The sequence below is a fragment of the Perkinsus marinus genome (assembly GCF_000006405.1).
Source record: "Perkinsus marinus ATCC 50983 genomic scaffold scf_1104296966926, whole genome shotgun sequence".
Lineage (NCBI taxonomy): Eukaryota > Perkinsozoa > Perkinsida > Perkinsidae > Perkinsus > Perkinsus marinus.
In genome coordinates this window covers 44,151-54,312 of record NW_003203754.1, presented here as the reverse complement: position 1 = coordinate 54,312, position 10,162 = coordinate 44,151, and the positions used below count along the sequence as shown (strand labels likewise).

Sequence of the window (10,162 nt, the reverse complement as noted above, 5' to 3'; positions counted from 1 at the left end):
ACACTAAACTTCTACGGATAGTTTTACCATAGTAGTTCTCTGGTGTAGTCTCAAGTCTACGAGACAGTCAACTTCATGTGATTAGCTCTTCCACTTGGTGTGTGTCGCGTTGGCTGGAAGAGTAGCTTTAGCGTTCGTCTCGATGAAGGGCGTGGGTTCAATCCCCTCGATGGGTCAGTTTTACCATCCTAACTCCGCAGCCAACACTTCTCCTCCATCTTATCGGTGACTAGTAACTTGGCTCTATCCTCGTTGGTGGTCAGTCGTCTTCTTCTCCTTCGCCCTTGTCGTCGTATCGGTGTTGTTGTTGGTGTTGTTGCTACTACTGGTTGTAACGGTGTGGTCCTTATTGTCGAGTCTTGTTGTAGGCGTCCGTTCATATCTCCCTAACGTCCGGGATCTCCCCCTACTCCTCCTCCTCTTTCTTCGCCGTTTCACCACCACCATCACCACTCGCGTATAATCATGGATTACGGAGTAACATCTGAGGACGTTGACTACGACGAGACGGCGGCAGCAGCAGCGGTAGTAGCAGCTTCCTCTCCACATCATCAACAGGGGGGAGGGCCAACTGCTACGGCTACTACTTCCACGACTACATTCCAACCACCGCCGGATGACCGAGTTGATGATGATGACGACGAAGATGAGAGTATTGGTGAAGAAGAAGAAGAAGAAGAAGATGAGGGCTATAGCGCGGATGAGCAGCAAGACTCCCCAAAGTCCGTTCCGGACGATAAGGAACCTCCGTCACAAAAGCCAGTGAGGGCCCGTGAGGATCCACCTAGTGAGAGAAGAAGCAACAGTAAGAGGCGTCGAGATGATGGTGACCGAAGCAACGAACCAGCTCGGAGATGGTCTGGTGGTAATCGTGTTGGACAGTCTCAGTCATCACAGGAGTATTTGCCATGTCGGTGCTTGGTTCCTGATGATATTGCAGGTAGGGATAGGAGTTGAGAGAAGAGTGGTATGGGAATGGTCACGTTGTTAGGGCATATCATTGGAGTGCGCGGTACTGGTCTCCACAGGCTTCAGAAGTTGAGTGGAGCTAACGTTCACGTGTCGAAGCCAAGCGAAACGCCCAAGTCATTGGTGGATCGAGTTGTGACTTTTATAGGTACTATTTGCTATCACGGTTTTCTCCTCAATGTTATACTGTAGGTAACCCCCAGCAAGTTGATACTGCTGTGTACAAGTTGTTGGATATGCTGCGACGCGATAAACCGCAAAGTCGTGGGATATTCGTATTGCTGATACCGGAGGTAGGGAGAATCTTGAGGTTGAGCTGCTTGGATACGGAGTATGTCAGGTTACGTCGTTTGCGTTCCTGGATGGGAGAGGTCAACGGCTGAGAGCCTTGGAAGCAGATTTTCACTGCGAGGTTACGGTGAGTGTTGGACGCGGGTTTGATCCCACCGAGCAGCATTTCAATAATATATGCAGATCGCCAGAGCGCCTATTGAAGGCATGAAAGTGAGACCCATCATCATCAAGGGGTCCGATGAGGCCACAGCAAGCGTCATAAGCAAGCTTAGAAACATGGTACTGACGGCCGGTGTATTTTTTATAGTTTTATGAAGGCTGATTGCGTCAGGTTGAAGACGTTGTCCGTTCTAAACGTATTCCTTTCGAGGAGGCGAGTGCTCTTGTGATGGGTGGTAAGTCGATGGTTTCACTACTGATGTGGATGATTGGTCTGATCGGTGTTGGAGGAATACACGTTCGCTCTCCTCAGCTGAGCTCAGGAGTTTCCCAAGCTAATTATTGAAGTTTATATACAAATTGGGGTGGAGATGTAGAAAAACCAATAATATTTTCCCGAAATTTCATCAGAATTTCCATATTGTCGCCAGTACTTGTAGTTGATCATGTGTATATTTTCCTACATTGTGTGTGTCTAGGTGCGGACCGACAGAGTGAGCGGGGCACACCTCCACCACCTCCCCCGCCGCCTCCTCCGCCGGCGGCGGAGGGGGATGGGAGACCTGGAGAGGTTGTTGTACCCTGGGTACCGGGTCTGGAGAAGATACCACGCGATCAGGTGGGTGATATTATAAGAGTTGTGGGAAGTGTGGTATGGATTGTTGAAGCGAAGTTGTAGCCCTTTGCTCTGCCGAGCCATTGATCATAGCGCAAAAATGGATAGGCGGAACAATAGATTAGAAAGCGTCCGTAGTTTGGATGTAATTCATGATGATCATGAGCATCCGAAACGGTAAAGCTTTCATGGAAGATATGTAGACGCCATCACCATGATGTTATATGTATATCGCTTCGGTCATGTGTGACACAATGCGTCACAGGCTGCTGTGTTGTGGTACTCAGGACTCGGGATCTCCTGTTCTGTTGGTCGTTGATCGACGCTATTCGGCGTTCATCATTGGTAAGAATGGTAAATCTATCACGGAGATCGAGCATTGCAGTGGAGCTAGAGTGCAGTTTGAGAAGGCCGATCAGTTCCCTCCTAACCCGAAGGTAAAATTTATGGAAGTTGAAGGAGGGATGGTCGTTCTAGTTGGTGCCGAATCGTAATGAGGTTATGGTACTGAGGGGGACAATGGCTGAGAAGTCGAGGGGGATGGTGAGGATTATGGAAGTACTTGATGTGAAGGATGACAGGGTAATGAGGGATGGGTATTTCTTCACGCGCCACGAAATATCGTTGTGGGGAGTTCGAGGGCGATCAGCGGTGATATCAAATTCCACGGTAAATTTAGTGGAACCGTTCCACCCGTGGGGCTCGTCCATTCCTATTGGTAGAGGGATGCTGATTTTAGTACACGGAGCTCCTGATCCCTGCAAACAAGACACGTAATGTTATTGGACGTGGAGGTGATACTATCAACTGGATATGCAAGACTACTGGTAAGGGCAGAAGGGCACTCGAAATATGGGCTTCGTGGTGGGACTTTTTGGAGTATCACCCTCTGGGCTTTCCGCTTTGCGGAGAAGAAAGTTAGCTTATGAAGGCTCATCTATTTTCCTAAAGGCTCTGTATGGTATCAGCGTGACAACATACTTTAGAAAGAATGTTGAAATGTGTTTAGATATTCATACAAGTCTCATTGTAATTCGTACGTATACGGTAGATGTATGGTATATATAGTGTGAATATGTATAGTTTATCGATAGTATGATTGCAGGGTCGTCGTTGATTTTCTTGTGGTTTTTACATGAGATTTGGAGTAGTGATATTTTTCGACTGTATCAGGATGCAACGTCCAAGTTCAAAAGGGCGAGTCTAACGATATTCCTACCCGGTTCGTTACCTTTGATGGGCCACTGGATAAGAGGGTAGGTTCGGGGGCCCTGTGGAGCGGCACTGACGGGGCTGTGTAGGTTAAAGCTGCGTTGATGGTGCTGGTCGCTATAGAGTTGAGTTTTATGCCGGCCGCGCCTCCGTCGCCAGAAGAGGGTAGAGGACGGGAGCCGGAAGAGGTGACTATTGGTAGAAGAGAACAGCGTATGGGGGAGAAGGAGTATAGTCCTGAATCTAAGAGGGCTAGGCATCATCATCACCATCAACAACAACAACAGCAAGAATATCAATCCCACGGTCGGTCGATGGAGAGCCCTAGGGTAGGAAGTAGTGGTCGTGGAGTTGTTGAGGAGTAGTTGAGTGATTGGTATCAGGGTCATGGACGCGCCTCCCATAGTTATGAAGGGGCGAGTGAGTCGTCGTCGGCCTACCGACAGAGGGATAGCGCCGCCGTGGCGTTGGGGATGGCAGCTGATAGGCTAGGTAAGGGGGAGGAGGAGGAGGGAGGAGTTGTGGATGGTGTGGTAGGTTCTGATATCGATCATGACGAAGCATCGTACTTTTCGGTTGTTGTGGGACGCAATACGATTAACTCGTGGGTAAAGGCAGGCTTCTTGGATGAACTGTCTAGGCGCAGTGGAGCTCATGTGGAGATTGGCAAAGACGTAATAAAGGGTTGCTGGGCGAAGGGCGACCTGTGAGACGAGTTTTGAAGGGCTGTTCATGTTGGGTGTATGTGGCATGTTGTCTTGGAACAGCACTATTCGTTGGTGAGGTTGGCATGATACTTCGAGGCTATGTTAGATTGAAAACTCATCGTCAATCGCTTTTGAGTCTAAAGTTTCCTGACGAACTGCGTCGTTGAGGAGTCATAAGTTTGCAAGAATTGTAGTAGAGTATTTGCTCAGGTGCCGCAAACTATGGATCGCCAGCTGCTGTTGAGTGGGACTATTCTACAAAACTCCCTCGCGTGTTTATACATTCAAGCGAAGCTTCTCTCTGGGTAGTGACATTTTTTCTGTTCGACCAACGATGGATGAGAGAAGTATACATTTAATAGAGGTAGGTAGTTTAGCTGTAGTTATCGCTCCTGGAGTCTACCTCTTTAGTGGGCGCCATCGTCATCATCATCATCATCAGTGTGGGATTGATAGTAGTAGCGTACACTGCTGATCTTAGCGATTCGATCCAATGTTGTCCATTTCCTACTACCTGCTAGTTATGTATTGTGTTATAGTGTTCAAAGGAATGGTCAGCTAGATGTGTTGGTGACAATATGGAAATTTTGGGCAACTTTTGTTGGTTTCTGTACACTTCTACCCGAGTTCGTATGTATACTTCTATGTGAGGCAACTTCTGAATTCAGCCAAGGAGAGCGAACATTTATTGCAACAGTGATAATAACAGTCGTTCTGCACTTCTCTCGTTCCTTACCCTTATCAACTTTGAGGTTTTCTTCCCCGCGAGTAGAATAGTAGAGGTGTGTACATCAGCCATATTATAATGACTGTCTTGTTACGGCGGTTGGCGATCCGTCGGGTTGTGTCGGCTCATCAACGGTGTTTCTCGACCGCTGGGAAGAAGGACCCGTACAATGTAATGGGGTTGTCACCCGCTGCATCGCAGAAAGAGATTAAGGAGAAGTTTCGAGAGCTTGCGAAAAAGTGAGGTCTTTATTGTGGGGGAATCGTTTAGATAAACCCACTGAAGTGAAATGGTGGCGATCGGCTGCGAGAGTTATCAGAGTTTGAAATTAAATCAGCAAGTGGATGAGTGTGTTCGGAACTTCGAAAGACTCTATGAGTTGTCGCTCTCGACGTTTCGCAGTGGAAGTCTACTCAAACGAGCGAAGACTGTGCTCGCGATGTGCTCGGCTATTGTCATGGTCTCTGTGTGAATTACAACGGTGGTCATTTAGAAGCTCGAGTGATTTCGTATTCGACCGCCCAGCATCACAGAACTGGGTTGGCGTACTGTTGGGAGCTACCGAGGTATCTAATCCGCCCATTGGGTGATTGTTTAGGTATCATCCAGATCGGAATCCTAACGATCCAGAAGCTCAGGGTCGAATGGCGACTTTGACGGACGCCTATGCGATCCTGACAGACCCTAAGAAAAGGTCGATTTTGGATCGAGAGCAGCGTGAGATGAGGAATGGTAGTAGCACGTTTCTCTCGGTGCCGTATCTTATAATCGCGGGCAGGTTCCGCTGGGAGTGGTACGACAAGTAGCGGAGGGTCGGCTAGTAATGCGGGGGATTGGCATCATGATCCTAGCCAGATGTTCAGCGAGTTTTCTAAAGTAGGCTAAGTCTTGGCTCTCTCAAAGGGTTGGTAGTCGCGTGTGAATATATGTAGAGTATTATGTTGGAATAACGTGTGTACTCGCGAACCCCCTCGTGAAGAACAGCGTGTGAAATTACAGTTGTAGATTGATTCACTGACTGTACTGCATGGGTCTGACTCGGGTCTCTAAGGAACGTGATCAGCAATTATAATCCGATTTGGGGGGCTTTTGGGCAGTGTTGGAATATATGTTCGTTTTCCTCAGCTGGGTCTGGCATTTTCCTCAACAATTATAGAATTCACATAGAAGTTCGTGTAGAAATGTACAGAAACCACCGGAAATTTTCCCAGAAGTTCTATATTGTCACCAACGCTTGTGGTTAACTACGTGCATATTTTCGGTGGTTAGACTGATGTGACAGAAATGTGCGTCAGGTCTTCGGTCGTCAAGCGAAGTATCGGCAAGCCGGGCAGGTTTCTCAGCGGGGAGATGATATTACCACGGAAATCGAAGTGAGAGGTGACTCGTGTGTCCATTAGTCGTTAAGGTGCTCCTTCTTGGTAGGTTTCCTTCATGGAAGCGATGCGTGGTAGCACAAGGACAGTAGCACTATCGTGCCGGCAGGGCTGTGATACCTGCAATGGTAGTGGAGCGGCTCCAGGCACTGGCTGGACGATGTACTCACTATGACCCTCTCTGGAATTGCATGTTTCCACTCCGTTTCTTCCCTCAATGTCGCGATGCATGGAGTGTGCGGCTCATGATGTGAGTGAGTGGTGACCTCAGGTGCCGGCAATGCAAGGGCACGGGGACGGTGAGAGTCGAAAGAGGGATCATGACTATGGGTATGAGGGTTCGTCATACAGGGCGATTCAAAGTTAGGATCCACCTCTTGTAATTTCGTGGCGCGTGGGAATATTGAACGATATGAGGTACCAATATGAAGCTTTCGAGGAGCTCTTTCCAATGATAGTTCTAACGAGACATCCCTATACTCTCTATACTCGACGACTTATGATGTTACGAATTTCATAGCGTAACTTCATATCATGACGGAACTGTGTATGAGGAAAGTGCTGGTAGATTCTATTCCTGTGCCACGGAGTTACAGGAGGTGGACCATTGTTCATCCCCCTGTATCACCTTGGGCGACCACAGTATCGCTCCGCCCTGATCTCTAAGAGAATACCTCTTTATGATTTCCTCAATGGTCATGTACTGGGTTCATCAGGTATGCCATGCAATACGTGCTCGGGATCAGGACAAACCTTAGACCATCCCTGCCGGAGTTGTAGAGGGGAAGGCGCTATGGTGCGTCGGAAGGATGTAGTGTCGGGGAGATTTTTTGGGCCCGACCTTGCGAGAATAAGGGCTCATCACAAGTACCAGAGTTCTTTCTCAGTATGGCTTCATCCCGCATAACACATAACAGGTCGCTCGCTCCGGAATAATTTACACTAATTTCGTCGGTACTGGCTTGTCGCGAAATTTCGACCCAAAGTGTTCGTTGGAGTTTGGCGGAAAGCCAAGCCTTCTCAACTTTTGTTGAGGCCACAGGAGCAAAGAGTCGTGTCGCTCAGTTGCCGTGGTGACTTGAATTATCGATATACTGCGGTTGTTGGAAGGTCCTAGTCTCGGTGCCTGCGGGTGCACGCCAGTTCACGGAGTTGAGACTGCCTGGATTGGGTCACTGCGGTTTGCGGGGAGGAAGGAACGGGGACTTGTTCGTGACAATTAAAGTGAAGGAGCATGAGCGGTTCAGGCGAGTTGACGAAGATGTAATGAAGCTGGGCACTTGTGATGATGATTTACCCTACTACTACTCCCCCAGGTCCATTTGACTGTCCCGGTCACACTCTCGCAAGCTCTCCTTGGTGGCACAGTTGAGATCCCCAGTCTAACCTCGGAGAAAGATATCATTAGACTACAGATACCTCCGAACACTTTACCAGGTCGGTACGGTAGGGCACGCTACAGTTGTGAATATACCTCTGGAGCTTCGAGATGGCTTTTATTGTGCAGGCAACAGTCGCATTATTCGCGGGAAGGGACCTCCGAAGCTCAGTGCAGGTGAATAACTTGGTTCTGTATCTGATTTTCCATGAACCCTTTGTTGCTGATAATCAGTTGTTGATGGGTAGGCTCCTCGACCGACTCCTCCTCGAACCCAAGGGGTAACCTTGTTCTGCATTTCTCGCTTTCGTTGCCCGAGAGGCTAACTCCGAGGCAGGAGGCGCTGATCAGGGAGTTTGATGATATTGAAAGGGAGTCTAAGGAGAAACGAAGCTCTAGAAATAGCGATGAGGTGAACCGTGTGATTTCGCCTCTTCACTGTGAGAAGGTATTTACTTGTTTCCATCGTGACCCTCTTTCGATTACTAAGCTATGTGAGCATATGAACGGTCGAGTATCTACAAGGCTGCGCCTAAATCTCTGTGTGAATTTGGTTCGGTGGGGAAACCACTTTTCGCCGCATGGAAAGTTCAGAAATAATCTATTCTATGTCGTAGTGTATTGGTGGAATCCCATTCAGGGTGCGACTGAGAAGAGAAGTGCATCAGCAACAGCAGAGTGAGATTCGATTGATTCATGCAGCACAAGTGTTGTGTCAAATCATGTTTCTTGTTCCCAGTTTCTGATACATTGTCGACCTTTTTGGTGTTGTCATCGATCAGCATGCCGGAGGCAGAAATGAGTTGTTGTCGTCAGGTAACTCAATTATTGTAATTTGGCTTGTTTGAGTAGTCCACTGCAGCACTGTTAAGGGTACGGTAATACCGTAACGGTATCAACCTGGGTACCTACTCGAGTCTAGTTCTGGGTAACGCTGAACAAGGCGACAACTTCAGAGACTCTATGACGGTCATTGAGTCTCTGAGGTTGTTCAAGCCGGGACTCGGTCACCGAGTCAGAGTTTACGTATTTCCGACTCGCTCAACGAGTATTCGTTGCCGAGGAAAATGATCCCTCAGAGATCTAACTCCAATCTCGCAGAGGGATTCAGTGAGCGGATTCCTGGATCTAATACTCGTCAATGACGAATCATCTTGCTCGCAGCCCAACTTATGTCGGTAAGGTACTCATCGATGGGCCTTCACAGCAGGCTGAGTACAGTTCGGTGAGCCACTTGGTGGTTATTGTGTTGGTCTGGCTCAAATGTGATGACTCAATCCTTGTCTGATAGGTTTCATCCGGTGGTACAATATGACCGGTCGATCATTTGAGGCACTGAATTCAGGGTTGTTGGATCTGGAAAGTCAGGAAATTCTCGCTTGCGGAAATTCCCGAAATTTCTAACATGAGAACCAATGCGAGGAAATGGATTACTGAAATTTAATGAAATCACGGAAATTTGGAGAACATCAAGGAAATTTCTCCGTGGAATGATCAGACGTGGAATTTCAATGGGAAATCCCCATACTTCTATTCAGGAATCTTCCCTCATGATCAGCACGACCGACCCCACCGAGTGTGCCTACATCACCACCGACTCGGTGGCGCCGAGCTCCTCGGCCGTTTCTTCGCTGATTAGGTTGATAAGAGGGAAGACAAAACTTCCACAGAGCCGATGCATTTCTTTACGTCTTTTGTACTAGCAATGACGGGTAGCGGGGTGCTCTCCAGAGCTGGGTATCGCCGGACTCCTCACGCACAGCGAAGTACTCGTTATTTTCGACGATCGAATGAATTTCACAGCAATTTTGATGTGAATTCGGACTTCAGAAACGGCGTTGCGATTTCATTGGAATCGACCCGTCTTTGAAAAATTGAAAAGTTGAAAAATTCAACTTTTAACTCTCAAATTATGGAATAGCAGGTCGAGCATCTCACAAGTTACCTAGGATCAGTGGTTCGGTGCCACAAATCGGAATCAACAGTTGATTTATTATTAATACTTTCAAGCTAGGTGGATATAATCGTGCGAGAAAAATCACATTTCAAACTTCTTTCTCAAATTCCTATTACATACTCGCATACTTCCAGCGTATGTCACTCTTATGCGTCGCTTCCCGCCTATCAATTCTAAACGCCTCTTAACACTCCAATTTTTCTCATTTCAATGCATCCCTTGACCTACATCGTGTGTTATTTTATCACGTTTTCGCGCACTTCCTGCAGTTAGGCGATTCGTGTGTTCACGGAGTTCGTGCAGATTTACAATCATCCGACGGTTACCATAATCTAACGTGCACCATCCTCCCATATGGTCTAGCGCCTCAACGTGGCGTGGGAGTGATACTATTTTGGAGTATGCGAAGCTCGACCGCTTATACCGAACTCGACATTCACCCAACGGGTGGTGAGTCACCACTGGTGACTGAGTGGCGGTGATTTTCCCTTATCCCCCTCCTTTTTCTTTGTTGGGCTATCCGCACATCTCCTCCAGTAGGGTCCCTCATACTCGTCATCACCCCCCGGCGTTATGGCAAGCGTCCCCATCGATTTACCGTGGTATCCTACAACATCAATGGCTAATTTGGCAGCAAGTTGGAAGTGGGTCGTTACATGCCTCTTGCTCGACCGCATGTACTCTGCCTTCACGAGATATTCCACACCGAATCCGCCCATCTACGCTTCCCTGGCTAATAGCTAGGGGAAGTGATATCGTCGAAGTGA

General features: G+C 48.0%; 2 protein-coding genes across 2 annotated transcripts; both read left to right on the top strand.

The window, feature by feature from the left end:
• Positions 1-367: 367 nt before the first annotated feature.
• Pmar_PMAR008233 (conserved hypothetical protein) lies at positions 368-4,266 on the top strand (the record flags this gene model as incomplete). The annotated part of the gene is made up of 15 exons (XM_002768890.1): positions 368-940; positions 992-1,117; positions 1,162-1,262; positions 1,310-1,387; positions 1,444-1,542; positions 1,595-1,658; positions 1,902-2,041; positions 2,326-2,475; positions 2,516-2,620; positions 2,778-2,865; positions 3,212-3,294; positions 3,340-3,438; positions 3,634-3,742; positions 3,788-3,924; positions 4,168-4,266. Exons 1-15 carry the CDS (start codon positions 466-468, stop codon positions 4,264-4,266), a joined length of 1,953 nt encoding a protein of 650 aa, XP_002768936.1. The 5' UTR covers positions 368-465.
• Positions 4,267-4,762: 496 nt separating this feature from the next.
• Pmar_PMAR008232 (chaperone protein DNAJ, putative) lies at positions 4,763-8,152 on the top strand (the record flags this gene model as incomplete). Its single annotated transcript, XM_002768889.1, has 11 exons — positions 4,763-4,923; positions 5,283-5,462; positions 5,967-6,057; positions 6,110-6,222; positions 6,332-6,390; positions 6,777-6,871; positions 7,171-7,323; positions 7,377-7,497; positions 7,568-7,615; positions 7,687-7,850; positions 8,079-8,152. The coding sequence occupies 11 exons, from the start codon at positions 4,763-4,765 to the stop codon at positions 8,118-8,120; spliced, it is 1,227 nt and encodes a 408-aa protein (XP_002768935.1). The 3' UTR covers positions 8,121-8,152.
• Positions 8,153-10,162: the final 2,010 nt, after the last annotated feature.